Genomic DNA, 27,247 nt, shown 5'->3' on the forward strand with positions numbered 1-27,247 from the left:
GTGTGGAGCCCGCGGAGCTGGGTGCCTCCCAGCGGTGGGCACTCGAGACCCCCTGCCGCCGGCTCCCGCGAAAGCCGGGGTTCTGGTCCGGGTGGGGGAGCAGACTCTTTTCTCTGGACTGAGGCCATTCCCCCGTCCACGTTCAGGGCGAAGACGGCTTCCCTGGGTTCAAAGGCGACATGGGCATCAAGGGTGACCGGGTGAGTACGGCGGGGCACGCCGGGCTTGGGGCCCTGCGGAGGGTTTGGGGCCGCGGGTGCCCCCCGTCCCTCTGCCCCGGGTCCCACGGAGGAGGGGCGGTGGGAATTGGTTGTGTGGATGACGCGGTGTAGATGGATCCGGGGGGGAGGGGCCTGGGAAGGAGAAGGAGAGGGGGGGACGGACGTGGGCCACCCTGACCGGAAGCAGCACGCCTGCTCGGGGCCCGTGGCTGGCAAGCCCACGCTCTCCTCGAGGCAGGGAGACCCGGCCGGGGTCCCAGACCATCCTGGTCACCAGAGAGCCGAGGAGCTGCTCCTGGACTGCACTCGGGCGCTGAGTGGCCCCCGGTGGGGCCGGGGACCCTTCCCGCCGGAGGGCCCCGGTGTGAAGCGAGGTGCACGGCGCGTGTCTCTGCGCGTGGTGTGCACGTTCGTCCCGGGGTCGGTGCGGCATCCGCAGCTGCTTTGCAGGCAGATGTCCCAGGACGCGGGTCTGTAGGCAGGTGGAGGGTGAGGGTGAGCCCGGCATGGTGACTCGCACCTGCGGCCCTGTCTGTTCAGGAGGCTAAGATCTGAGGATCACCATGCGAGGCCAGCCTAGGTACGGAAGTCCGTGAGACTCTTTATCTCCAGTGGAAGCTCAAGGGGCCGAGCACCGGCCTTGAGGGCAAGAGCTGAAGGGTAAAAGGTGCGAGGCTGGTTGCTCTCAGCTGGCCGTGCTGCTTCCATGGCCTGTGCGGGGGCCCTGTGTGTCAGGGCTCGGGCTGCTCCCCTAGAAGCCGACGATGCTGGATAAGGCCAGTCTGAAGCCTGTCTGTCTCTGGGGCCTCCTGGTTGTGCCCAGCCAGGGCTGTGGTCAATTTTGGTGTCTCCTTGGGTTTCAGAAGAAGGTTCCTCCCACCTCCTCCTGCTGGAGGACCTGGAGAAGCAGCGATTCAGTCGCTGGCCGTTAGCCGGTCATTTTAGCCAAGAGGCTCTGGAGTAGACAAGGGGACCGGGCAGCCCGGCCGGCCGTCTGCGGGCACCGTGGCCATCCAGCGGGAGCCCGGGACCTGCCCCGGCCGGTTCCTTTCCGTGGAAGCGCTGCGCTGGGAGCAGCTCCGGCCCTCTGGTGACGTCGGTCGAGGTGGATTCTCGTGGGGGGGGGGCTCCCTCTCACTTCCTCTTCTGCGATTGCAGGGGGAGATCGGCCCACCTGGTCCCAGGGGAGAAGATGGTCCTGAAGGCCCAAAGGGCCGTGGAGGTCCCAATGGTGATCCTGGTCCCTTGGGGCCCACCGGGGAAAAGGTTTGTGGCTCAGGACACCGGGCCCCCCTCCCTAGGGAGCCTGCGCCCGCAGAGAATGCCCACCCCATCCTGTCCCCACTAGCCTGGCAGGAAGGGGCCACACGGAGAGTCTAGACTTCCCGTCTCATCTCACCCTGGGGCTGGAGCGGCGGGCTGGGTTGAGAGAGATCACAAGGCAGAGTTTCTTTATGCAGAGGACTGTTGGACACATCTTACCCTGTGAGTGTTTAGAGTCCGTTCCAGAGGACAGGCCGGGGCCCCTGGGTGGTGACGGTGCTCGTCATCTCGAGAACCGGCCTCCTGCTCCACCCACAACCTCCCAGGACGTGCCGGCTGGGTCTGCTGCGAGAGTCGGGTGGCACGAAGCTGTGTTTACAACGCATGCCATTCTCGTCCTAGGGCAAGCTCGGAGTCCCAGGATTACCGGGATACCCAGGAAGACAGGGGCCGAAGGTAATTCCCACCCAGCAGACCGTAGCTACCCAGACGCCCCCCGATGCCCTCCTCCACCCTCGGGGGGGGGGACTTCAGGGGCACAGCGATTGGAGCGACCCCTTGGCCGCGGCTTCACGCGCGTTATCTGTAGGCCCTTGTGTTAACTTCAGAGAGATGAGCGTTTTAGAGGTGGGGCCAGACTCCATACTCCCCGCCGGCTAGCTTCAGTGCCTCTGGGGTTCGGGGTGCCTCGAGCACCACCGGGAGGAGGGGCTCGGTGGACAAAGCCCCTCTCCCCAGAGCCCCCCCACGGTGACGCACACCCCAGCCGGCAGGAGCCGCGTGTGCGGAGCTGTCCACCACGGTGCTGGGGGACGGGGCCAGTGGGCACGCTTGTCTTCTTTTCAAATGCTCATCTACCGGGAAAGAAGAGGGCAGGCAGCTTCTGGGGGAAGGAGAAGGCGGGGGGCGGGGGGGGCATCCCTACCTGTCATCCACAGGCAGGTGGGCGTAAGAGAAGGCTGGGGGAGCTCTGCTCCTGGGGGGAAATGCAAGGTCTGGAAATGCGCAAGCTCTTCTGAGAGCAAATGCACAAGTGCCCAGGGCAGGGCGCTGCAGCACCGAGCGAGGAGAGACTGCCAGGGCCAGCCAGCCAGCACCAGCCCTGGGGTTAGCGGCCATGTCTCCAGGTGCCCGTGGCGGCCTTTCTTCCCACACATTGTAGGTGTTTGGGCTTTTGCCAGATCAGATTCCTGAGGTCCCTCTGCGGAGATGTAACAGCTGTCGGATGCCACAGTCCGTGCATAAACTTGCCTTCGTTTCTGGCTTTGCAGGCTCCCCCACGTTAGTTAGGGCCACTGTGGAACCATCACAGAAAGTGAACAGACCCAGTGAGCAAAATGTCAGATGTGGGGGCGCACCCCACCCGCAGGAGATCTCAGCAGTAGGTGCTAGATTTGGAGCCTTGGAAAGGCTCAGGAAATAGTTCTTACATCAGTGAGTGGGTGGTGTTGAGTAGGTGGAGGTGGCTAGGTAGATGAATGGATGGTGGGTGGGTAGGAGAACAATAGGTTGGATGGGTGAGTTGGTGGCTAGGATGGCGGGGGATTGCCTAACAGGCAGGTAGGTGGGCGGATGGTAGGGAGGGTGGACTGCTGGGTGGGTATGGTAGAAGTGGGTGAGTAGTGTATAGATGGGTGGGTGTTGTATAGGTGGATGAGGGGTATATAGATGGGTGGGTGGGTATTATATAGGTGGTTGGATTACCGTATAGGTGAGTGGGTGTTGTATAGGGGGGTGGGTGGGTACTATATAGGTAAGTGGGTGGCTATTGTACGGGTGGGTGGATGGATACTACATAGATGCATCAATGGGTATTGTATAAGTGGGTGAGTACCATATAGATGGGTGGGGGTATTGTATGGGTAGATGAGTATCGTATAGTTGGGTGGGTACTGTATAGGAGGATGGGTACCATATATTTGGATCAGGGCATATTGTATAGATGAGTGGATGGGTACTATATAGGTGGGTGGGTATTGCATAGGTGGGTGGGTAGAACTATATAGCTGCGTCAGTGGGTATTGTGTAGGTGGGTGGATGGGTAATATATAGCTGGGTGGGTGGGTAATATATAGTTGGATGGATGGGTATTGTATAGGTGGGTGACAGGTACTTTATAGGTGGGTGGGTGGGTACTATATTGATGGGTGGGTACTATCTACATGGATCAGTGGGCATTGTATAGGTGGGTGGAACTATATAGATGAATGGGTAGCTAGCATACAGGTGGGTGGGTGAGTTCCATATAGATGGGAGGGTGGGTATTGTACAGGTGGGTGGGTACTATATAGATGACTGGGTGGGTATTATATGGGCAGGTGGGTATTGCATAGTTGGGTGGGTACTGTATAGGTGGGTGGGGTGCCATATGGATGGGTGGATGGGTCAGTGGGTATTGTATAGGCACATACTATATAGATGGATGGGTGGATAGTGCATAGGTGGGTGGACAGGTACTATCTAGATGGGTCCGTGGGTATTGTACAGGTGGGTGGGTGCTATCTAGATGGATGGGTGGATAGTGCATAGGTGGGTGGACAGGTACTATCTGGATGGGTCTGTGGGTATTGTACAGGTGGGTGGGTGCTGTCTAGATGGATGGGTGGATAGTGCATAGGTGGGTGGACAGGTACTATCTGGATGGGTCCGTGGGTATTGTACAGGTGGGTGGGTGCTGTGGGGATGAGTGGGTGGGTATCATACAGGTAGGTGGGTGAGTTCGGAATGGGTGGGTGGGTGGTATGGTACGGGTAGGTGGGTGCTGTGAAGTTGGGTGGGTGGGCACTGAGGATGAGTGGCGGGTATCGTGGGGTGTGTGCACGCGTGGGTTCCACACGGGCCCTTCCCCCACACAGCGCCCGCTGCCTCGCCCCGGCTTCTGCTCTGCTGACGGTGGTGCTTTCTCCCCCTTGACTCTTTCAGGGCTCTATTGGATTCCCTGGATTTCCTGGTGCCAATGGAGAGAAGGGCGGCAGGGTAAGGAGGGCGCGGTCTTTGGTTCGGTGATGGCCGTCTGCCTCTGACGTGGGCTGGTGGCACAGCGGAGGGAGGATCCCGGGGGGGGGGGGGGGGGAGGAGACAAGGGCATGGTGGGAACTGGGATTTCCTGAGAAGCGGCGCCGGCCTTCATTGAAACCAGGATCGTCTCTGCACCCCGTCCCCCGGCCTTTAAGCTAAGCCAACGTCAGGGAAGGAGAGAGGAGTTTGCTGTGTGTGCCACGCCTCCTCCTCTGGGCGTGGGCTGGGTCCCTTTTAGGACCTGGTGCAGTAGGACCTCTGTGTACCCCATCTTCTGTGGGGACACTGCTGGTCTGCTCTAGGCCTTCTTGGCTGGCGCCTCCTTGAGACTCCTGGATGGAGGGCGCCACCGCCTGGACACTTCCTGTGGGAAGACGGGAGCAGGGTGGCCACCTGGGGCCGTGGACTCGGAGCTGGCCTCGTCCGCGGGCAGCAGGGGAGGCGGAGACCGCGTGGCGCCCCGCAGGGCCGGGCGGGCACACATCCTCGAATGGGTTGTGCAGCGGCTCCCCTGCCGTCCGCTCCCCTTGGGGCTCTCGCTGAGGCTCGGTCAGGGCTTGAACAAACAGGCCTGGAGCCGCAGGGTCGCAGGGGTGCTGGGTGCAAGGGCTCAGGGCTGACGTGGCGCTCCTGCCTCCAGCCAAGTCTCTCTTCCAGAATCTTCCTACCATCCTATCTTTCTCTGTCTTTCAGGCTGTCTGTCTGCCTGCCTGTGCCTCTCTCTCTCTCTCTCTCTCTCTCTCTCTCTCTCTCTCTCTCTCTCTCTCTCTCTCTCTCTCTCTTTCCTATGAAGCTATAATCTATTTTCTTTCATCTCTGGGTCTCACCTGTTTTCTCTGGATGTGTCTGTCATCTATTACCTATCAGTATATTTCTATCCTCTGTTGTCTTTCTCCTAATCTTCTATGATCTATCTTTCTTTCTGTCATTTATTTTTCTTCCTGTTACCTATTATCTATAGCTATCGCCTGTCATCTACCTATCCGTCATCTGTCTTGTCACCCCATCTGTCTCCTATTATCAGTTTATTTGCTTCTGTTTATCGCTAGCATCTGAATCTTACCATTCTTCCTTGTACAGGTCGTCTGTGGTCCCCGAGGGGAACTCTCCCCGCGGGCATATTTGCAGATTTCCTTGGGATACGTAGCCCGGGGTCTCATAGGGTAGGAAATGCAGACAGCGGGGTGTTGGGCCCGAGCAGGGGACCATCCGTGCTCCTGAGCTGGAGACCCTCCATACTGTAGAGTGGTGAGAATCTTCAGGGGAGAGACAAGCTGAAATCGCACTGCGCACCTTTGTAGAGAGGGCTGCAGGAGGCCGGGAGATGGGCACCCCGGCTGGCTCACTCTCCTGGGGTCCCAAACGAGGCTCTGCCACCTCAGCCTCCTCCTCCCTCAGCTCAGAGCTTAGACAGGTGCCCTGGGTACCTGCTGGCCCCGATGGCCGTTGTCTAGGGCACCGGCACTTTGAGTCAGTAGAGGACAGAGCTTGAACTTGACCAGAGCCTGGGCCTCTCTCAATGTCAGCTTGTCCCGCCCGGTTATGGAGGGAGAGCTGTCACTGCAGAAGAGTGTCTGAAACATTGGGCCATTTGGGGAGCAGAGAATGTGGCCCCCTGGCCTGCCGTCTGGGAGACGCCAGAGGCCGAGCTGTTCTTGTACACGTCTTCATCTTGTTCTCAACCGAAACGCCTCTGGGCCGGTTTGTCTTCTGAGCCTTGGAGACTGACGTTGTTTCCTGAGTATCCTGGTTGTGGTTGACCTTGATGTGCCCTTGGCTTGAGACCCCATGGCCACGGGCAGTCCTGTCTGGAGGCGGGTCATTTGCTTCAGCAGCACACGTTTCTCAGGTCCTTGCTAAGCGTGGGAGCTTTGCCTGGCCCCGGGTCCAGATGAGCTCCCCAGCGGTGACCCGGGGCAGTCACCTAGCTCGGAGCCCTGGGGGGGCCTTCCTGGAGGCGAGGGGGGCCCCTGGCCTGCCGTGTTTCAGGGCCGTTCTTCCCACCGAGGCGGCCGGCAGTTACCCACTGCGAGGTCTAGTTAGGGGGGGGGGGGCGGGGGGGACGGGGGTCCCAGCGTGAGGCAGGGAGGTGGCGCAAGAGCACCAGGGCTGTGATTCTGTCCCTCGCTGGTGCTGTGACCCACAGCCGCTCCGGTGCCGGGCAGCCCGATGGCACGTGTGCACCTGCATGCCCCGGCCGGCGCCCGGGAACCTCCCTGTCCTCCAGGGGCTGGCTTTCCCCAGCCGGTGGCTCGCTTCTGGGATGGCTGCTCAACAGCTCTGGGCCCTGGGACCCTAAACTTGGCATGGGTGTCTTACCACAAGCTGATGGCCAAGGCCAATCCGGCCCCAGGGTGGTGCGGGCTGTGCAGAGGGGAGGGACGGAGGGAGGGAGAGGAGCTGGCCGCCAGGGCTCTCCTCACGGAGCCAGCTGGAAACGGGGCTGACCGCACGCCTACCTTGGGATGGCATTCATCGTGCAGAGATCACAGATACTTGGGTAATTTTCACAGGCAAATAGTTATTTGAAGCCAAAAGATAATACTGCTGCCGAGTTAGCGCACTGGAAAGCAGGGTGCAGTGTTGAAAAGGAACGCCATTAGCTGATGATTCTAAGTGGTTTTATTAAACGTGCGTCCAAAGGGGGCGGGGGGCAGAATGGAAGGCTGAGTGCCAGGGCCTCACCCCTGTAATCCTAACCATTCAGGAGGCGGAGATCAGCGGCTTGCGGTTTGAAGCCAGCCTGGGCGGGAAAGCCGGCAGTGGCACTGTGGTTCAAGTGGTAGAGCACTCACCTCGAGCCCCAAAGCTCAGGGACAGTGCCAAGGCCCTGAGTTCAAGCCCCATGACGTGCACAAAAAAAAAAACCCTTGGGGAGTGGGGGTGTGGATAGACAGCATTCTCCATCCGGGCAGCACAGAGTGAACGATGGTGAGACGTCACTTAGACGGCAAGCGAGGCGTTCAGGTCCTTCCGGGGCGCTAGCCCTCTGTGAGAGGCCCGACAGGAAGCCAGGAAGGAAGCCGGCCAGCGGGGGGGCGGGGGGAACCCCACCTCCTCTCCCCTCCCCTCCGTGGCTTCTGGGCACCCTCGGTAAAAAGCGCTTCCTCAGCCATTCTGTCTGTGCTGTGGCCAAAACAAATGAGGTTCGCTCCCTTCCCGGGGCTTGGAGGCTGCTGGAGAACAATGGCGAGAGGAGCCCGGATTGTGTGAGCGCAGCCTGGGCCTCCCGGATTGGTGGGTTCTGCGTTACATTGGAGGTCTGCTCTCCTGCACAGCCTGTTGAAAATTTAATGGCTAATATTCTTAACAGTAGCAGAAGTAAATTATGTATGAAAGGGGTTGATGTTCCTCTCTTTTCTTGTAATAATGTTTTTCCTCCTGGGAAGGGAGGAGGAGGAGGAGGAGGAGGAGGAGGAGGGGAGAAAAGAACCCGGTAAGCGGAGGGAAGGAAGCACCCATCCGTCCCAGTGCTTCATCCTCCTGGGCGGTGCCGGGCCTGACCGTGTGGCTGACGACCCCTTTCCTCTGATTCTAGGGGACACCCGGAAAGCCTGGGCCACGGGGACAGCGAGGCCCCACGGTAACCTTCCTTGCGGCCGAGGGCTATCCTGGAGACACGGGAGTGCATGCCGGGACACTCGGGCCGGGGGGGGGGGGCAGGGGGGCCTGCGTGATTCTGGGTGTCTGTGCTGACTGGCGTTTCCTCTGTCTGTCCAGGGTCCAAGGGGGGAGAGAGGCCCCCGGGGCATTACGGGGAAGCCTGGCCCCAAGGTAAGCTTTGGGCTCCCCCTGCGGCGTGGTTTGGAGGCGTGGGGCATTGGAGGGGCTCCGTGGCCTCCTTACCTCAGGAAACCGGGCAGTTTCCCTGGGGTACTTAAGGAGCAACCCTTCCTCAGCTGCCTTTGGGGAGCCCTGTGGAGCTGGGACAGGAGGCTGGGGTGACCGTCTGGGGTTGAGTTCCTGAGGCCTAGAAAAGCAGGGCCAGTGTGGTCTCCGAGGCCCCAGGAGGCCAGGCCTGCCTGTCACCACCAAGTTCTGCCTGGCAGAATTTCTTTTCTGAAAAACAAATCCTGAAGCTACAGAGAGATCTTTGTTAGAAAATTCTCTTTCTGACATGGTGGAGGCGAAGATACCGTCCCCCCGCCCCCAGCCTGCCTCCCCCTGCTTAGAAGCTCTCCAGAGAGAGGTGTGGAGGGAGCTAGCTCATTGGATGATCCCAGGGCAGTGGGCGGGCCTCCTGTTGGCCCAGGGTAGAGCTAGCTCATCTGATGATCCCAGGGCAGTGGGCGGGCCTCCCGTTGGCCCAGGGTAGAGCTAGCTCATTGGAAGATCCCAGGGCAGTGGGCGGGCCTCCCGTTGGCCCAGGGTAGAGCTAGCTCATTGGATGATCCCAGGGCAGTGGGCGGGCCTCCCATTGGCCCAGGGCAGAGCTAGCTCATTGGATGATCCCAGGGCAGTGGGCGGGCCTCCCATTGGCCCAGGGCAGAGCTAGCTCCTCCCTTGGCTGACTGCAGTGCCTAACCAGGCCTCCAGTGTCCCAGAAGTGTCCCCAGAAGCAGACTCCAGGCTTGGGGCAAAAGTTTGCCTTTTCTCAGAGTCCCTGCCGTCGGGTGGGGCAGGAGGGCTGTTGCGGGATTCCCGTGTGGTGCCTCTTTGATGGTGTCTCTTGCTGGGGCCCAGGCCTGGTCAGGCTGCAGGGGTCCATTGTGGAAATGTCACAGCCCTGCAGGTGTCAGCTAAGTGTCAGCTCCAAACGGGGGGGGGGTGGGGGGGACGGGACCGGGGAGCTCTAGGGGCTGCAGCTCAGTGCTGACATGCTGTCTTCTCTGCCCAAGGTCAGGATGAACTTGAGAAGGGCTCATAGGCGGTTTCTGACTGGGCTGCCTGGGTGGGTCATGGCCAGAACCCCTGGACTGTACTCACCGTGTGTATTTCTCTCCTTCCCTCCCTTCCTCCCAGGGGAACTCCGGAGGCGATGGCCCGGCCGGTCCTCCCGGGGAGCGGGTGAGCTACCCCCCATCCAGGCAGTGGGACCGTCTCCAGGGGGGCCCCCACCGTCTGTCCCCAGAGATCCGGGGAGGCTAGGGAGGCGAGGCCCGCCTGGCCTCTGAGGGAGGGGCTCATTGGGAGCGGCCAGCCCACCCATGGCGCTGACCGGAAGCTGGCCACTTGGCCCCGAAGGGCTGGGTGTGGCCCTGTGGCTGGCACTACCACCCTCCGGGCAGGGTGGAACCTGGGCCGGAGAAAGGGGGGGGCGGGAGGGGGAAGGGTTGTGGGGAGCAGGGAGTGAGCAGTGGCCTCTCAGAGCCGGCTCTGGGTGGGGCGGCTGTGGCGGACGCTGGGGTCAGGACTTCTGCCCTCTCACTGATTGCTCTCTCCTCAGGGACCCAACGGACCCCAAGGACCCACAGGGTTCCCTGGCCCAAAAGGCCCCCCGGTGAGTGAGCAGTGTGTCTCCCTGGTGTGTCCCCCCACATTGGCCCCCCGCAAGGGCCCCCAGACCAGGGGCCCTGTCAGGAAGTCTGGGCCACGGCCGCTGCTAGGCCTCCCGTGGAGGGGGCCGCAGCGCAGGTCCCCCGCCACCTAGACCCCTCGTGTTCCGTGGGGCGCCACGCCCAGTGTCCCGGCACCATTGTAGCCAACGTTTCAGACGAGGGCCCGCTCACTCGTGGGCCCGGGGTCGGGACGTGGCGGGTCTTTTGGGGGACGCGGTTCCTCTTACGGGCATCGTCTTTGAACGTATTTCTCCTCCACCCCTCTAAAGTGAGGGGCTTCACGGCCCAGCTGTGGGTGGGGCAGGAGTCGGGGGGAGTTTGGCTCTCTGCTGGCTGGATAGGAGCCCCAGGGCTCTGTGGGTCCCCCGCCCCCTGGGCCTTGGGACCCGGGCCTCCACGTCCCCCGGGGGAGGAGCGCCCTCGCGGTGCGGCCCTGGGGGTGGCATCGGGCACGGGCCCCTCCGAGGCACCCGCTGGGTGGGGGTGGGGGGGCGGCTCTTGCCTGGTGTGGCCCCACTAACTGGTGCCGCTAGGAGCTCAGCCTCCCTTCTTTCCTTTGGCTGTCTCTTCAGGGCCCACCGGGCAAGGATGGGCTCCCTGGACACCCTGGACAGAGAGGCGAGACGGTGAGTGTTGCGGGGGGGGGGGGGGGGCTGGGGGGCCGTGGCTGGCCTGGCCGCTCCCGGGCCGGGTCTCCTGGACACGCACGCGGTCATCGCGAGGGCTTGGGAGAGACCAGCCAGCCTGGGAGGGCTTCTGCGGGGGGGGGGGGGCGGGGGGGGCGCCACCACCCCGGGCCGGGCCCTCCGTGGTTGGCTTGGGGCAGGCCAGCAGTGTAAGCCAGCAGCTGCGTGGGCGTCTGTGGGGAGGAATGAAGTAGCTACTAGCCCCGTGCTGCTCTTATCAGCTTTGCTCGAAGGCCACGTTTTTAAACCACCAGGACGCAGTGTCACGGGTCCACGGGAACCTGTGCCTCTGCGCTTTGTCCCCCCCCCCCACCCCGAAGGATTGTGGGTGCATCCTAGCATGATCTCTGGACCCTTAACTCCAGCGGCACACGGGAAAGCACGTTGGCAGCGCCCTGCACAGTGGCTTATGCAGCCAAACTTCAAGAAGAGAGCAGGAGGCCTAGGGCCAGTCTGGGAGATTCTGGGAGAGGGAGAGGAAGGGGCCTCCTCCTCTGTAGGGAACAGTACAGGCGCCCACTGGCGCTGGGCCACTGAGCTATGCTCACGACCGACGTCCTTGCAAGATGAGGCCTGCTTTTGACCTTGCCTTTGTAACAGAGCCCACGGAAAGAGGACGCCTTTGTCGGAAACCCCATCATCTCCTGGGCCCTCCTTCTGCCGTTAGCGATTGTGTCCTGCAGCCTCGGGTCCTGGCTTTGATCACTGCGGCCTGGCAGTGCTAGGTGGCCTCCCTGTCACTGTGCTGGGTGCTCTTACTCTGCGTACGCTCAGTCCAGATTGGAGGACCGTTGGTACAGTTGCACGCTTTCCCGGGCTGTCAGACCCCTTTCTCTCTGCAGCCCGGTTCTGCGCACTTGGTCTCAAAGGCTCCGTCAGCCCCTTTGTCCCCTGGAAAGGGCCTTTGAAGGCCTTAGCTGATAACGTTCTGCCTCTCGCGTTTTGAAAACCGCTTTTACATTTTTATTTTTTTGGGTGATGGCGCTGAGACCTCTTTTAATTACCTCTCTGCCGGTGTTCCAGGCAACATACGCCGGCTGATAAGTGGAGATGACTTTGCTCTTTCGTTTATAGAGAAAAATTAAAACCTTTCTTCCGAGCTTGGCACATTTTTCTCTAATGCCTTTCCGAGGAGATAGGACAGAAGTGTTTGCGTGTCACGTGTTCTCCTCTGGTTTTATTTTAGAAAGACACTGGTAAAAATCATTCCATCATCTTCCTTCAGGAAGGGCACTTCCCGGTAGCTTCTGGTGGGTCTGTCTGCCTCTTCAGACGCGGGATGTTTCCGAGGTGCTAGTCCGCCGTCCCTCCCCGGGCATCCGGTCTCGATTCCCCTGGAGGATAGTCTTCCTGGGGCCCTGAAGTTCTTTCTGTTTGGTCAGATGACCTGGTCAGCTGTGGTCCACACGGCCCAGCGGCTCTGCGTGAGGTCCGAGGTACTGGCGTGCTGGCCCACGTGTTAGCCTATACCCTAGTCCAAGCTTTGACGCCCAGGCCGCCCCTGCCCTTTCCGGGCTGGAGCTTGTCCTCCACATGTCCCTGCGGGTGGCGCCCTGGTCCACCTGCTCTACTCCACGCCCGTGCCCAGAAGCCACGGGCACAGGGCCCCGCGAAAGCCCTCCCCGCCACAGGGCCATCTGGGAAGCAGAGCCAGGTCTGACCTCCGCAGGTGCGCACGCAGCCGCGCGGAGGTGGGAAGTGGGTGGAGAATGGCGCATGCGGGCTGGCTGGCAGGGCGGGAGCCGCCAGTCCTGGCTCTTCCCCGTGCTAAATCCACGGGTGGGAGCCGCCGGGCAGAGAGAGGGCCTGCTGAGCCGCTAGAGGCGCGGAGGGCAAAGGCCGCCAAGTGCCCCCAGTGACGCAGAGACACGAGAGAGACCCACAGCTTTAACATCCATTTCTCAGCACAGAACACCAGGGCGCTAACTCCTCTGGCTCCATTACCTTCATGCGGTTCATACGGCAATGGAGCGAGCAAAATGGCTGGAAGATGAAGCCTGGCTTGTCATCGGCTGTTTGGGGACAGGTGGTGGCTGCGGCCAGGCGGGGACAGTCACCAGAGTAACGGCTCATTCTCTCCACAGGGTTTCCAAGGCAAGACGGGCCCTCCGGGTCCCCCGGGCGTGGTCGGCCCTCAGGTGAGCCACCCAACCTCACAGGGGAGACGGCGTTGGGCTTGGTGTCCCCAGTTCTGAAGATGCGTAGCTCACTCATGAGCGGGCTCACGTCCTACAGTGCCTGCCAACCAAAAGAGACAGGCCCCATGCGGGACCCCCCCCCCCAGGAGAGAAAGAGCCAGGGGCTGCGCATTCAGCTTAGGCCCACGGTGGAATGGAGGTGGCCCGCGTTGGGGACCGACGGGCCAAGGCTCGGGCTTCTGGAGGACAGGGCCCAGCGGTGTCCCCTTGTCCTTGCTGTGAGCAGCCAAGGCTCCGAGTTCTCCCGCACTGGCTCCGGGGGGCGGCAGCCCCAACCCGGGTAGATCAGCAAGAGGACTGATGCCTGTTAGAGCAGCCACGCACGGGGGGGGGGGGGGGCAGTGGTCACCCTGCGACTCGGAAACCACACGCCTAATACGTAGCAGGAAGTGAGCTCGTGACCCTCTCTCATCGCAGACCTGAAGCTGGAGGACACGTGGGCCTCTGTCCCCCCCTCCCTCCTCCTGCCTGACTTTCCTCCTCCTCCTTCCCACCCCCCAAGCGAGGTTCTCACTCTATCCCAGAGAGGTGGCCTCGGCGTGGGGACAGTGGCCGCCCGGCTTGCCCGGCAAGTCCCTGGAAGCTGACCGTAGCCACTCTGGTTTTCCCCCTAGGGTCCCACGGGAGAAACGGGTCCCATGGGCGAACGTGGCCACCCGGGGCCGCCAGGCCCCCCTGGTGAACAAGGCCTCCCGGGCGTTGCTGGGAAAGAAGGGACGAAGGTGAGTTTCTGGGAGTTCTGGTCCCCGGCTGACCTTTTCCCTCGGGATCCTTGAGGGCTTTGTATTCTGTCCTGAGTGGGTAATTTCTCAAGCAGACGCTTTGCAGACCTGTTCGCTGCCAAACCCACGCATTTAGCCGCACTTTCCCTTGATTCGAGCCGTGTTTTAGGCTGACCTGCTGCTGCGGGGATGGGGCCCAAAGAGAACAAAACTCGGGGATCAAAGCCATGCCAGGCGCCTGCTGGCGGAGGGCTCCTTCCTTCCCCAGCTGCCCTGCCCCCTGCATCATTGGACAAAAGCCCCCGCCCGTCCACGTCCAGCACAGATTCAGTAGAAAGCGACCCTTTGAAAGCCTCTCGCCTTAGAAGACTGAAAATAAATTCTAAAAGTGTTTCTATTCTCCCTCCTCGTACGGCTCCTCCGGCTGCCCACCTCCCCCCCCCTTCCCGCCCTGCCAGGTGAGGAGGTCCTAACTCCCTACGAGTCGCATAAAAATAGCTCCTCGGGAAGGGCTCAGAAAACTAGCTCTGCGGCCTTTCCTACCACACACGCGGCAGAGCGCAGCCCGCTGAGAAGCGCCGAGAGGAATGGCCGTCTGTGCGCGTACCCGCACTCGAGTCCATAGGCGTGGACTTGGGCATACACCCCACGTGTGTGCATACACGTGGCAGTCTGTCCACCCAGGGGCACAGGGGATGCTGAGCCAGAGGGAGACCCAGGACATTTGAAAGATCTCTGTGCTCCCCTGTGGAGCCCCGGGAATTCTGGGAGACCCAATAGCTTGAAGGGCCCTTGGGGAGGGTACAGGCCAGATGGTGCCTCTTGTCAGCAAGTTCCTTGAGCAGTGTGGGTCCTTGTGCAGTGATTTCAGCCCTAATGCCTTCATCAAGGCATGGTCCTGAGATGAACCCCACATTCACAGTGCAGGTAGAAGTCCCCCCAAACCCTGCTCAGGCTTTCATGGGACCTCAGGGGCCAGACCTCCATGAAGGGCAGGGAGAGTGGAAGTCCCTCCCCTAGGTCCACCCCAGGCCAGCCTGGGGAAGGGCTCACAGGTGTGTGCACCAGGCCCTGGCTTTATACTCCCCAGCACGAAACCCCAAAGAAAACCCAGTGACCCCTTGGAAGGCCCAGAGGCCCGGAGAAGCCCCCCCCCAAAGCAACCTGCTCCCCAGATGTAGCGGGCTGGGGAGTCTGAACCAGAAGCACTGCCCCACTCCCAGCAGACACAAAGCCCCCCCGGGGCAGGTCAAGGTTGGGGGACGGTAATTCCTGAACCTGCTCACCTCCGCGCTCCCTCTGTTCTCAGGGTGACCCAGGCCCCGCTGGCCTCCCTGGGAAAGATGGCCCTCCAGGACTGCGTGGCTTCCCTGGGGACCGAGGGCTCCCTGGTCCTGTGGTGAGTGAGGGACCTAGTGTGTGGGCAGGGCACGGGGCGGGGCCTGGGGGGCGGGGCGGGGCCCTCTGGGGTCCTGGGGGGCTTTGGGCCTGACCCCCACCTCCTTGCTTTGCAGGGCGCGCTGGGACTGAAAGGCAGTGAAGGTCCTCCAGGCCCTCCAGGCCCTGCGGTGAGTCAAAGCCTTTCCTCCCGTCTTCTACGTCAGACCAACTCCGCAGACCAGACGGCTGGTCCCTGAGGCCTGTCGGACGCGCCACGCTGCCCCGCGTGGCCTGGGGCGGCGGGGGAGCCCCGGGGCCGGGTGTGGAGGTGGAGGTGGACTGTGCACGCAGCCTGAGTCACAGGGACACCTTGTGAGCAGAGTGGAAGCGGGGCGCAGGGCTCAGGGACCCCAAGGATGGGCTCTAGGGCTGGGCAAGCTGCCCCATGCGCGGCGGGCGGGCTGGAGCCCCAGTCTGTCAGTGCCGGGGCGCTCCTGTAACGTCCCTGAGCTCAGCAGCCCCCTGCTCCCCTCAAGACCCCAGCGGTGAGAGGCTCCAGTCCTCTCCTTCCCCAGACGTACAGCTGTGGTCAAGTTGAACAGGGGCCTGGGGGGGCTGGGCCCCCCACTGCGCAGCAGGACTTCAGGCTCCCCGCTCAGCTCTGACGCTGGCAGGCACGGAGCATCTGCCCTACACGAGAGCCTCTGCATCCGGAAGGGCGTGGCGGCTCCACTTTGGAGCTGGGTTCGAGAGAGGCCCTCCAAACACATTCCCCTTGAGCCACGCGGAGGGGAGTCGGGAGGTGGACGGGGGCCTCCCGCGCAGCCCCGGCCAGGGTTAGGCTGCGGCGGCCTCCAGGCCAGGGCCTCCCCCGTGGAACCTGCAGCATGGAGGCGTGGGGCAAAAAGGCTGTGTCCTGTGGCGGGTCAGACTCTGAAGGGGAAGGGAGCGCGTGGAAGGAAGACCGAAGGATTGTGTCCACACATGGACAGTGTGCATGGGGAGCAGGAATTGTGGGAGGAGAGCCGAGCAGGTGGGATTGTGGGAGGAGAGCCGAGCAGGTGGGATTGTGGGAGGAGAGCCCAAAAGGTGGAATTGGAATTAGGGGAGGCGAGCTAAGCAGGTGGAATTGAGAACTGAGGAGGTGGGATGGTGAGAGGAGGGGTGAGGAGAGGGAATTGTGGGAGGAGGGGTGAGGAGGTGGGATTGTGGGAGGAGAGCCGAGCAGGTGGGATTGATTGTAGGAGGAGAGCCGAGAAGGTGGGATTGTGGGAGGCAAGCTGAACAGATGGAATTGTGGGAGGAGAGCCAAGAAGGTGGGATTGTGGGAGGAGAGCCCAGAAGGTGGAATTAGGGGAGGCGAGCTAAGCAGGTGGAATTGAGAACTGAGGAGGTGGGATGGTGAGAGGAGGGGTGAGGAGAGGGAATTGTGGGAGGAGAGCTGAGCAGGTGGGATTGTGGGAGGAGAGCTGAGCAGGTGGGATTGTGGGAGGAGAGCTGAGCAGGTGGGATTGTGGGAGGAGGGGTGAGGAGGTGGGATTGTGGGAGGAGGGGTGAGCAGGTGGGATTGTGGGAGGAGGGGTGAGCAGGTGGGATGGTGGGAAGAGGGGTGAGGAGGTGGGATTGTGGGAGGAGGGGTGAGCAGGTGGGATTGTGGGAGGAGGGGTGAGCAGGTGGGATTGTGGGAGGAGAGCTGAGCAGGTGGGATTGTGGGAGGAGAGCTGAGCAGGTGGGATTGTGGGAGGAGGGGTGAGGAGGTGGGATTGTGGGAGGAGGGGTGAGCAGGTGGGATTGTGGGAGGAGAGCTGAGCAGGTGGGATTGTGGGAGGAGAGCTGAGCAGGTGGGATTGTGGGAGGAGGGGTGAGCAGGTGGGATTGTGGGAGGAGGGGTGAGCAGGTGGGATTGTGGGAGGAGGGGTGAGGAGGTGGGATTGTGGGAGGAGGGGTGAGCAGGTGGGATTGTGGGAGGAGGGGTGAGCAGGTGGGATTGTGGGAGGAGAGCTGAGCAGGTGGGATTGTGGGAGGAGGGGTGAGCAGGTGGGATTGTGGGAGGAGAGCTGAGCAGGTGCCCCATGACGAGGGGCCTCCGATCATAGGGGAAATCGGTGTTGGCAGAGAACCCTCGGGAGCCACTGAGGGCTGTGGAGTCAGCCACTGACTGCGTGGTGTTGTAGGAAATCTCGTCCACCTACCTTTGAAGTAAACTGTTTTCTTTGCCACATCCAGGGATCTCCGGGGGAGAGGGGCCCCGCCGGTGCGGCCGGCCCCATCGGAATTCCAGGGAGACCCGGACCCCAAGGACCGCCGGGTCCGGCGGGAGAGAAGGGAGCTCCTGTAAGTACCGCGTTTGACCTGAAGAAGCCCTCTCCAGAGCCGCCGGGGTCTCCCTCCCACGGCTGGTCTCAGCCCTCCCCCGCGGTGCCCTCACCTGGCGTGGGAAGGGCCGGTAGCGTGGCACGGTACTCGAGGTTGTGTGCCTTGTGAGCCGGGCCTGCGGCTCCCCGGCCCGCTGTGTGGTCCATCTCTCTCCCGCCACAGTCTTGGCCACGTGTGTGGACTGTGTGGTTGGCCCCTCTGCTGGCCCCGTCCACAGCTGGTCTGAAAAAAGAATACATTTTTTGGTCTTCTTGTTTCCCGTATGGGGGATCGAACCTGTGTCTTCTCAAATGCCAGGCAAAAGGCTCTTCCCCTTTCAGCCGTGCCCCTGCCCTTTCGTTTGTATTTTGATCTAGCTCTTGAGCTGCCCTCCCAGTCCCCGGTTGCTTTCGTTTGTTTTTCAGACAGGGTCTCACACTTTGGCCTGGGATGGCCTTGGAGCTTAGCTTTCTTTTTTTTTTTTTTTTTTTTTTTTTTTTTTTTTTGCCAGTCCTGGGCCTTGGACTCAGGGCCTGAGCACTGTCCCTGGCTTCTTTTTGCTCAAGGCTAGCACTCTGCCACGTGAGCCACAGCGCCACTTCTGGCCATTTTCTGTGTATGTGGTGCTGGGGAATCGAACCCAGGGCTTCAAGTATACGAGGCGAGCGCTCTTGCCACTAGGCCATATTCCCAGCCCAGAGCTTAGCTTTCTTACCGCGGTCTCCACAAGGAGCTGATGGGCGTGAGCCACCGGTTGGCCCTCTGTGTTTCGGTTTGGAAATAGGATCTTGCTAACTCAGCCCGGGCTGATCTCAAACTGGAGATCCTCCTGCTTCTGCTTTCTAAGTAGCCGGGCTCGCAGGCCTGCAACACCACGCTCAGCTTGCATCTGTTTGTGTGTTTCTTGTTTGTGTGTTTTTCGTAATACGGGGGCTGGACCCCAGGGTCTTGGGCATGGCAGGCAAGTTCTCTACCTCTTGGCCAGGCCCCTGGCCCACAAGATGGGGGACGATGGTGCTTTTGCTAACGTGAGAGCCGAGCAGCCGCGGGGAGGAGCACTCCGGCAGAGGAGGGCGGGAGCCGAGGCGGAGAATCACCGCCGGCTCCCCCTGGGGATGGGGGTCTGCAGCGCGGGGAGGAGGCCGAGCAGACCTGACGGGCCTGGACATTCGCGTTCACACAGGGCCAGTGCACTGCCAGGGCCGCCCCTCCCCTACCCCCCCGGCCTCCAACCCCCCTCACGCCTGCCACGCACCGCTGCCTTCTTCCACCCGCCCTGCTTTTAGTCGGCCCTGTAGGCAGCTTCCAGCTCAGCTTTCCTGTGGGGGCTCAGGGTCAGAAGGGACCTGACCAAAGGGCACCCCAGCCGGCTCGGGGAGGGCACCCATCTGTACTCACCGAATTGTGTTTAGTGAGATGTCATTTCCTGTGTCTTCTACTCCTGGGGTGGGGGTGGGGGGGCGGCCCAAGTAGAGAGAACAGATTGCTCGTTCCCACTTACGACGGCACTGGGCCATCTCTGCCACTGAGGGTCCATCGACGTGTTTTCACAAGTCTGACAGTGCCTGCCATCTCCAGTGAGGCTCCGAACGTGGGTCCAGCTGTGCCCCGCACCAGGACACAGACTCCTTTGGGGCACCCAGTACAGACACCCCGGGCTCACACCTTGGGCTGCGAAGGCTTGGCTCACCGTCTGCAGGGAGTACGTGTGTGAGCCGATGCTCCCCACTCTGCCGTCCGGCCGTGAGCTCCCGGCTCTCCCGAAGCTCTGGAGAGAAGAGGCGGCCAGGAAAAGCTCGGAGCAGCCCAGGGATCCTGTAACCTGGCTGGCAGTGTGGGGCAGGAGCTCGCCCCGAAACCCCACGCGTAGCCTTGGCACTGTTGGGCTTAAGCGAGCCGACTTTGTACCGCCGGGAGCCAGGTGTGAAGAGCAGGGCGGGACTCACGGCTCAGAAAGGCCGGGATGGGCTTGGGGAAGCCCGGCCACCGCCGGCTGCGCCCAGAGCGGGGCCCGGAGCGTGCGTGTCCTCTCGTGCGAGCCTTTACCTCCCCATTACGCAGCACCCACCTGCTTGCACCATTGGAAGAGAGGGTTCGTGGCTGGGGTGAGAAAATGTACATCGCCCGCAGGGGGATGCATGGCAGGCAAAACTGAGCCTCGCGAGCGCGTGATGAGAGGTTTCAGAGGTCAACAGGAGGTGGAACAGGTGTGAAGCGAGTCAGCGATGAGGCTAGGGCGCTGGCGTGTGTGCAGGCGTGTCTGCGCGTGCCTGGATGCTCACGTCTACCTCTGCGAGCGCGCATGCCCATGCGTGTCTGTGTTTATGTACGTGCACATGTGTGTCTGAGTGTGTGTGTGCATGAGTTTGCACATGCGCCTCTCTGTGCACGATGACTATACACATGTGCACTGGTGCAGGTAATCTGTGCACTTGCCTGTGTTCCGTATGCACACGCGTGCATGCAAGTGTGCAAGCATGCACAGGCAGGCTGAGGACAGAGATTTGCAAGGACAGTGAGGTGGGTGGAGGCAGGAGCTCCCCCTCTACCCCACCCCCGCCCTGGCACAGCTGGGCTCCTGCCCCCACAGGCTCAGGAACTTGGTGGATGGATTGGAATCCCGGCTCGACAGGAGTTAACCTTGTTTCTGTTTGTTTAAGGACACAGTGTAAGGAGGAGAGATTCCACTGTAGGAGTTTCAGTCTCTGCTGGTCTGCCTGGGGAGGGGGGGGGGGGCGGGCATCAGGGCAGAGGGCTGGGAAGGGCAGAGCCACCCGCCCTTAGCAGCCAGGGAGCAGAGAGAGGAGAGGCCGCCAGGGCCCAGCCATCTTCCCAGACCTGCCCCTGGTGGCCCACGTCTCCGACCCAGCTTTTCCTCCTAAAATTTCACCACCTCCCCAGACAGCTTCCCCCGTTGGGACCCTTTCTGTTCAAGCCATAACACTGACGGTGCCTCGGCGTCCCTACCTGCGAAGCGCAGCTCTTCCCGGGATGAGGGTGGGAGGGATGTCGTGAGCCGCCGGACATTCGGGGTCCGGGCTGGGCTGAGCCGGCCCCTCGCGTACGCCGCCGAGATGGCCTGGGCTGTGGCGGTGCTCGGCCTCGGGGGGCCCGGCTCCCCCCCGGACCCCTCCGCGGGGCGCCGAGCTGCTGCCGGCGTGACCCCACGCTTCCCCTGCCATCTTCTGTCCTCTCTAGGGCGAGAAAGGCCCGCAGGGCCCCGCTGGCCGCGACGGCCTCCAGGGCCCGGTGGGGCTTCCCGGTCCGGCCGGCCCCGTGGGTCCCCCCGGAGAAGACGGAGACAAGGTAAGGAGAGGGTGGGGCGGTGGCGGGCGGTGAGCTTGAGGGGCGTGGGGCTCGGCCCCCCGACACGGCAGCCCGGTGCCGCCACCGCCCGGAGCCAGCAGAGCCCGGGCCGTGGCCCCCTGCCGTGGCCCCCGCGCGCAGGCCTGGGCCCGGGCAGGGCCCCGCTCTCCTGTGAGGGTCTGTGGGTGCCCGGGACTCTGTGCCCTTCGTGGCCAGAGCGGAGGGAAGCTCCCTGATCTCCTCCGAGTCCACTTTCCGTTTGTGACACCTCTCTGGTGAAATTCCTGACTTGGTCACGTCTGCCCAGAGGGCGCCTCGCAGCTAGGAGTGGGGGGCCGCGCGGGCCTCCGCCGGAACCCCAGAGAACATTCCCGTGCTTTCTGGAGAACTCCGGGACGGAGCCGCCGCCCTCGCTGCGCTCCGTTCGCGGCCTGGTTCGGAAGGGAAGCCTGCGCATCGCCGCACCGGCTGGCGCTCCGGGCCCCGGGCCCCCCCAGCCCTTGGCGAGAAGGGACACCCCACTTCCCGGAAGTCGCGTGGCCTCCGCGGGGAGGACCCCAGTTGGTCTCCAGGAGCAGTGCATTATGGGAAAGGAGCACCGTGCGCGAGGTCTCGGGGCGTTCTAATCGTGACTTTCCCGTCCGCCCCCTAGGGAGAGATCGGGGAGCCGGGGCAGAAGGGAAGCAAAGGGGACAAGGGCGAGCAGGTAAGAGCCACGCGGTGGGTGTGGACGGGCTTGGCCGTGGGTGCACCGCGCCGGGTTCCCGCTCACCGCTGCTCACGCCGGCGCGCGGTCCGTAGGGACACCCCGACTCCGCGCGCGCGTGCGTGCGGCCCTGCGGGCGGATCAGGTGCATTTTGTGAACGTGTAGAACGTTACCGTGTTAAAAAAAATATATTTAAAAGGGAGGGAGGAGAGAAGAGAGAGGAGCAGAAGGGTGAACTGGATCCGAGCGCATCACATGCATGTAGGGAAACGCTGCGGTTTAATCTCTTCGTGTAATTAACGTGTGATAATAAAAGTGAATCACGGGGAAGTAGAACAGATGGCGGGGAAGACGTTATCCACGGGAGGGAGGGGATGGAGAGGGCAAGGGGGGTGAACGCGGTTGAAGTTCTTTCTGTGATCATGAGATCCTGGAACAGTGAAGCCTCAAAGTCGCCTTCAGAAAGCGGGGAGGCGGTGAAGGAGAGATTGGGGGGTGGCGCGAGTCGGGTGAGGGTCCACTGTGTGTAAGGAAATGTCGCCGCGACTCCCACGCCGTGTGGACCGCTCGTACGTGCTGATAAAGGTTCTGGACGGTCAAAAGGGGGCGGGCTGGGTCTCCAGGCCTGTGGCTGGGCCGGCCCCTGCGCCCGGCCCCTGCCCCCTGCCCCGGCCCCTGCCCCTGGTGCCCGGCCCCTGCCCCCTGCCCCCTGCCCCTGTGCCCAGCCCCTGCCCCCTGCCCCCGGCCCCTGCCCCCGGCCCCTGTGCCCGGCCCCTGCCCCCTGCACCCGGCCCCTGTGCCCGGCCCCTGCCCCCTGCACCCGGCCCCGCCCCCGGCCCCTGTGCCCTGCCCACGGCCCCTGCCCCCACCCCCTGCCCCAGCCCCTGCCCCGGCCCCCGCCCCCTGCCCCGGCCCCCGTCCCTGCCCCCGGCCCCCCGCCCCTGCGCCCGGCCCCTGCCCCCGGCCCCCCGCCCCTGCCCCCGGCTCCCTGCCCCCGGCTCCCTGCCCCTGCCCCCGGCCCCTGCCCCCGGCTCCCCACCCCTGCACCCGGCCCCTGCCCCTGGCTCCCCGCCCCTGCCCCCGGCCCCTGCCCCCGGCTCCCCGCCCCTGCCCCCGGCCCCTGCCCCCGGCCCCGGCCCCGGCGCCCTCCAGTGCTGAGCCGGGCAGGAGGCGGTGGGAGCAGCCCGTTCGTCCCCCGTCCCCCCTCCCACCCGTCTGTTTTGTTTTCCTGTCTGGAATTACTAGCGTGTTCTTCGCAGAGCCGGGTAGCCCTGGCTGGCAGCCTCCTGTCGTGGCTGGCAGGCCTTACCGTGTGTACGGCGGGGACGGAGGCCCTCAGCTCCCGGGCCGGCCTCGGGCTCTCCGCTCCCCGCTCCCTCGCTCAGGGTGACGGCATCTGGGGGCAGCGTGGGGCCGTGGTCCCCCAGCCCCGCCCTACGGGGATGAGTGGGTGCCCCGCATCCCCTCGGCCCACCCAGGGCACCTCAGCCCGCGTGCCGAGGCTGAGTGGGGACCCCCTTTGCCAACGTCACCTTGGGGAGCCGCCACCGACGGGCCCCACTCGGGACGGGACTCGGCCCTCCCTCGGCCCTGTCGGGGATTCGGGAAGCAACCCGTCGTGCCTCTGTTTGCTCCCCACAGGGTCCCCCCGGGCCCACCGGTCCTCAAGGCCCCATTGGACAGCCAGGCCCCTCGGTGAGTGCCCGTGGCGAGACCCCGGGGGGGGGGACCCCGCCTTGCCGCGGCGCGGCCTCACCCCGCCTCGCTCACGTTCCCGCAGGGAGCTGACGGCGAGCCCGGCCCGCGGGGCCAGCAGGGCCTCTTCGGGCAGAAGGGAGACGAAGGTTCCAGAGGCTTCCCCGGGCCACCAGGACAGTGGGGCTGCAGGTAACTGCAAGGGTGCCCCGTGCCGGGCTGCGACAGCGACTCCTAGGCCTCCTGTCTGCATAAGGATGGGGAAACTGAGGCTCGGTGGCAGGGACCTGGACGTGCTACCGGTGCCCAGGGCCCCGGACACACCGGGCTCCCAGTGGAAACCGGAGTCAGAAGAGGAAACCCGAGTCCTCCTCCCCCCTCCTCTTCCCTCCCCTCCCCCTCTCCTCCCCCCTCCCCCTCTTCCCCCCTCCTCCCCGCCTCCCCCTCCCCCTCCCCCTCCTCCCCCTCCCCCTCCTCTCTCTCCTCCCCCTCCTCCTTCCTCTTCTCCCCCTCCTCCCCCTCCTCCTTCCTCTTCTCCCCTTCCTCCCCCTCCTCCCCCTCCTCCTCTCCTCCCCCTCCCTCTCCTCCCCTCCCCCCTCTTCCCCCTCCTCCCCGCCTCCCCCTCCCCTCCCCCCTCCTCCCCCTCCCCCTCCTCTCTCTCCTCCCCCTCCTCCTTCCTCTTCTCCCCCTCCTCCCCCTCCTCCTTCCTCTTCTCCCCTTCCTCCCCCTCCTCCCCCCCTCCTCCTTCTCCTCCTTCTCCTCCCCCTCCTCCTTCCTCTCTTCTCCCTCCTCCCTCTCCTCCCCCTCCTCCTTCCTCTTCTCCCCCTCCTCCTCTTCTCCCTCCTCCCTCTCCTCCCCCTCCCCCTCCTCCCCCTCCTCCCCCTGCCCCCTGGCACGCTCCTGAGCCGTGATCAGCTTAGGCGTCCTGTGGTTGCCGGGGTAACAGGCGAGCAACACCGTATCCAGCCTCCCCTCTGTTGAGAGCCAGTCCCTCAGGCTTCTCCTCCTGGGCTGGCCTCGAACCGTAATCCTCCCCTCCTCAGCCTCCAAGCGGTTGGGGTCACCGGCGCGGGCCAGCGACGCCTGGCTCCCACGCGTCCGTGTCCCAGCCCGAGTCCCACGAGTGGCAGCGTCGGGTGTGTTTCCAGGCGTGGGTTCACGGCCCCCCAGGTGCACAGGCTGCTTGGCACCCGCAGAATGCAAATCAGGCTTGTCCTGTGCTACAGAGAGCGAGCTTGTCCCCCCAGCTTCCGCCTCCTGTTAGGGGTGCTGAGCGTCGCTAAAGATTCCATGTTTATTTAGGAAGGCGTGGCTGTGGCTGCCGTGTGGCGTCTCGGCACGGGGTAGGGGCGTAACTCGTCCCGACGGCCCCCCGCCGCCGGCTCCAAGGCTTTATTGTTTTATGAGGCGCTGCCCTAAGTGCTGGTGTCCATAAATCCCGGCGTCCCCCTCCGAGGACGCCCTCAGCGAGCGTGGCGCCCCGGTACCGTGGCGTGGCGCGGCCCCCCCGCGGCGCTGTGCCGGGCCCGTGAGCGGACGGCGGGCGGGCGCCGCGCCTCCTCCTCTAACGCCACGTTTCCCGTCCGCAGGGCTTGCCGGGGCCTCCGGGGGAGAAGGGTGAGACGGGGGACGTGGGTCAGATGGTGAGTGTGGCCGGGCTGGGGGGGGGGGGGTTTCTGGGGGGGGGGCGGGGGGGCTCCTCGCGTTCTGCCCGGCCTCAACGCCCTCTCCTCCCCCAGGCCCTCCCGGTCCCCCCGGCCCCCGAGGACCGTCTGGAGCGCCCGGTGCCGACGGGCCGCAGGGTCCGCCCCGGCGGCGTGGGCAACCCCGGCGCGGTGGGAGAGAAGGTGACGACCGTTCTTGCTCCAGATTGGCGAGCCGGAATTAGGGATTCTGGCACGTCGGTTTGTGACAGGCTTTTGCGGGAGTTCTGAAGGATGCCCCCCCCTCCCCCCACCTTGCCAGCCTTCACCGGTGTCCCCAGCATCTCCCCGAGACTCAGCCCTGGCAGGAGTGACGCCCCCCCACCTTGCCAGCCTTCACCGGTGTCCCCAGCATCTCCCCGAGACTCAGCCCTGGCAGGAGTGACGCCCCTCCCCCTTGCCAGCCTTCACCGGTGTCCCCAGCATCTCCCCGAGACTCAGCCCTGGCAGGAGTGACCGCCCCCCCCCTCCACCCCCCGCAATATGAGGCCACCGAGCCTCCCACCTTCTTCCCCAGGGCCCGGGCCTGGTTTTAGGGGCCCCTCGGGCAGTAGGTGGACCCCGGCGAGCCCGCATGCACGTGTAGGGAGATACACGCATAGGTGTGGGCGGGTGGATGCATACACGCGCGTGTCCACGTCTGTGGTCACGCACGTGTGCACGTGGGTGCGCACAGGTGGCGTGCGCGCACACGCGTGTGCACCGAGGAGCGCGTGCGACCCCGTGTGCGTGTGCACCTGTGCGTGGGACCCGACTCGGAGGTGGCGCTCGTGAGTTCAGACTCTGGGGAGCCGCAGCTCGCGCCCGCACCCCCAGGCCGGTGGCTCGCGGAACGTTCCGGTGCCGCCGGTCACGCGGCTGGCTCCTTTGTGGTCACAGGGGTGACGGAGGCCCAGCTCCTGCCCCCTGGGGGGCCCCCCCTCCCCTCCGGGCCCTGCCCTGTGCCCGCCACAAACCCGCACCCAGGCCGCCCTGCTCACGGGGCCCCCGCAGTGCTCAGCCCGCTGGGGACAGTCGTGCCCCCCCCCACCTCGGCGTCTCCGGAGCCCGATGGCGGGCAGCAAGGCTTCGGCGGGTGCAGGCCGCTGGACCCGCTGCCTCTCCGTCACCCCCGTAACCCGCTCCTGTCCCCACAGGGCGATCCCGGCGAAGCTGGCGAGCCGGGCCTTCCAGGAGAAGGGGGGCCCCCGGTAAGTGTGCCCGGCGGGGTGTGGTCTCCAGGGGAGCGTGCCCGGCGGGGGACGGCCCCCCCCCCCGCCCAGGGCTGCGAGCCCCAGTGTGCTCCGTTGTCCCTCTCACGGACCGGGAGGCAGAGCTGTGGGCCGGTGGCTCACGCCTGTAAGTCCCAGCTGCTCCGAAGGCTGAGATTTGAGGGTTGCAGCGTGAAGCCCAGCCCACGCGGGGCGGTCCGCGCGGCTCTTATCTGCAGTGAACCGCCCCAAACCCGGACGTGGCGCCGTGGTCCGAGTGGTAGAGCACTAACCTGGAGCACATAGCTTAAGGACAGCACCCAGACCCTGGGTTCGAGCCCGGGAAGTGGGACGACACAGACGGGAATCGTAGCCCTGCTGCGCCCCTAGCGCCTTAGAATCACGAGCGGGGCGTGGGGGGGGGGGGCGGGGCGCGTGCATCTGCGCCCTGCGGACCTCAGCAGTAACTGCGTCGTGGTCATGTGGGGGGCCCCCGCCGTCTCCGGCTCCTTGCTGCGCCCCACGTCGAGGGGCCGCGGAGCTGGCGGCTGCCTCATCCCCTCCCTGATCCCGGGCTCAGCCCCCGCGGGCAGCTGGGGCTCCCCCGCCCCCCGGCGGAGCGCGCGGAGCCCGCACTCGGGGAGCAGCCGGGGTCGGGGTGCGAGCGGCAGCTCCCCTCGGGGCCTCGCAGGGGCTGGGGGGGGGTGGCCCCCGGCTCAGCAGGCCCCCGGGCCCGCCACAGGCCCGCCCCGGCCTCCCTCCTGGCACGCGCGTGCGTGGGTCGGCCCTGAGCCCCGGACCCTGACCGCCTTTCCCTTCCAGGGACCCAAAGGAGAAAGGGGGGAGAAGGGCGAGGCCGGCCCCTCGGGTGCTGCGGGCCCCCCTGGACCCAAAGGCCCACCCGGAGATGACGGCCCCAAGGGCAGTCCCGTGAGTAGTCGGTGATGCTTCCGGAACCCCGTGGGGGGGAGGGGGAGGGGGCGTGCCCTCTACGCAGTCCACGCGTGACAGCTGGGCATCTCGGGAAGTCTAGTCTGGGTGTTCCCGTACCAGCTTCTGGAGCGGGCTAGTCGAGGCGGGCAAGGGGAGACGTGGAGGTGGACCCCGGTACAGGGTCACCCTTGCGGACACAGCCAGCCGCGACCCCACCTTAGGGGCGGCCCCTTGCTCGGCCTGCCCTGATTTCGTGGCAGGACCGTTTCAAGGAGGCCTGGGTCACGGTCCTGGCGGTCCAGGCGCTGGTCTCGCCTCAGGTGGGCAGGGTGCCCTCGCCCGTCTGGTGAGCAGGAGGCCCCTGGCCCCCGC

General features: G+C 64.2%; 1 protein-coding gene across 1 annotated transcript in view; it reads left to right on the plus strand.

The window, feature by feature from the left end:
- Col5a1 (collagen type V alpha 1 chain) overlaps nucleotides 1-27,247 on the plus strand; it is a 106,470-nt gene that overhangs the window by 76,320 nt on the left and 2,903 nt on the right. Inside the window, 24 exon segments of the mRNA XM_048345803.1 lie at nucleotides 147-200; nucleotides 1,380-1,487; nucleotides 1,887-1,940; nucleotides 4,407-4,460; nucleotides 8,041-8,085; nucleotides 8,223-8,276; nucleotides 9,465-9,509; nucleotides 9,889-9,942; nucleotides 10,573-10,626; nucleotides 12,771-12,824; nucleotides 13,499-13,606; nucleotides 14,916-15,005; nucleotides 15,121-15,174; nucleotides 17,213-17,320; nucleotides 20,540-20,647; nucleotides 21,300-21,353; nucleotides 22,996-23,049; nucleotides 23,135-23,225; nucleotides 23,228-23,241; nucleotides 24,639-24,692; nucleotides 24,788-24,853; nucleotides 24,855-24,896; nucleotides 25,889-25,942; nucleotides 26,765-26,872. Coding sequence (XP_048201760.1) covers nucleotides 147-200; nucleotides 1,380-1,487; nucleotides 1,887-1,940; nucleotides 4,407-4,460; nucleotides 8,041-8,085; nucleotides 8,223-8,276; nucleotides 9,465-9,509; nucleotides 9,889-9,942; nucleotides 10,573-10,626; nucleotides 12,771-12,824; nucleotides 13,499-13,606; nucleotides 14,916-15,005; nucleotides 15,121-15,174; nucleotides 17,213-17,320; nucleotides 20,540-20,647; nucleotides 21,300-21,353; nucleotides 22,996-23,049; nucleotides 23,135-23,225; nucleotides 23,228-23,241; nucleotides 24,639-24,692; nucleotides 24,788-24,853; nucleotides 24,855-24,896; nucleotides 25,889-25,942; nucleotides 26,765-26,872 — 1,581 coding nt within the window.

This window comes from Perognathus longimembris, chromosome 1 (assembly GCF_023159225.1).
Source record: "Perognathus longimembris pacificus isolate PPM17 chromosome 1, ASM2315922v1, whole genome shotgun sequence".
Taxonomy (NCBI): Eukaryota; Metazoa; Chordata; class Mammalia; order Rodentia; family Heteromyidae; genus Perognathus; species Perognathus longimembris.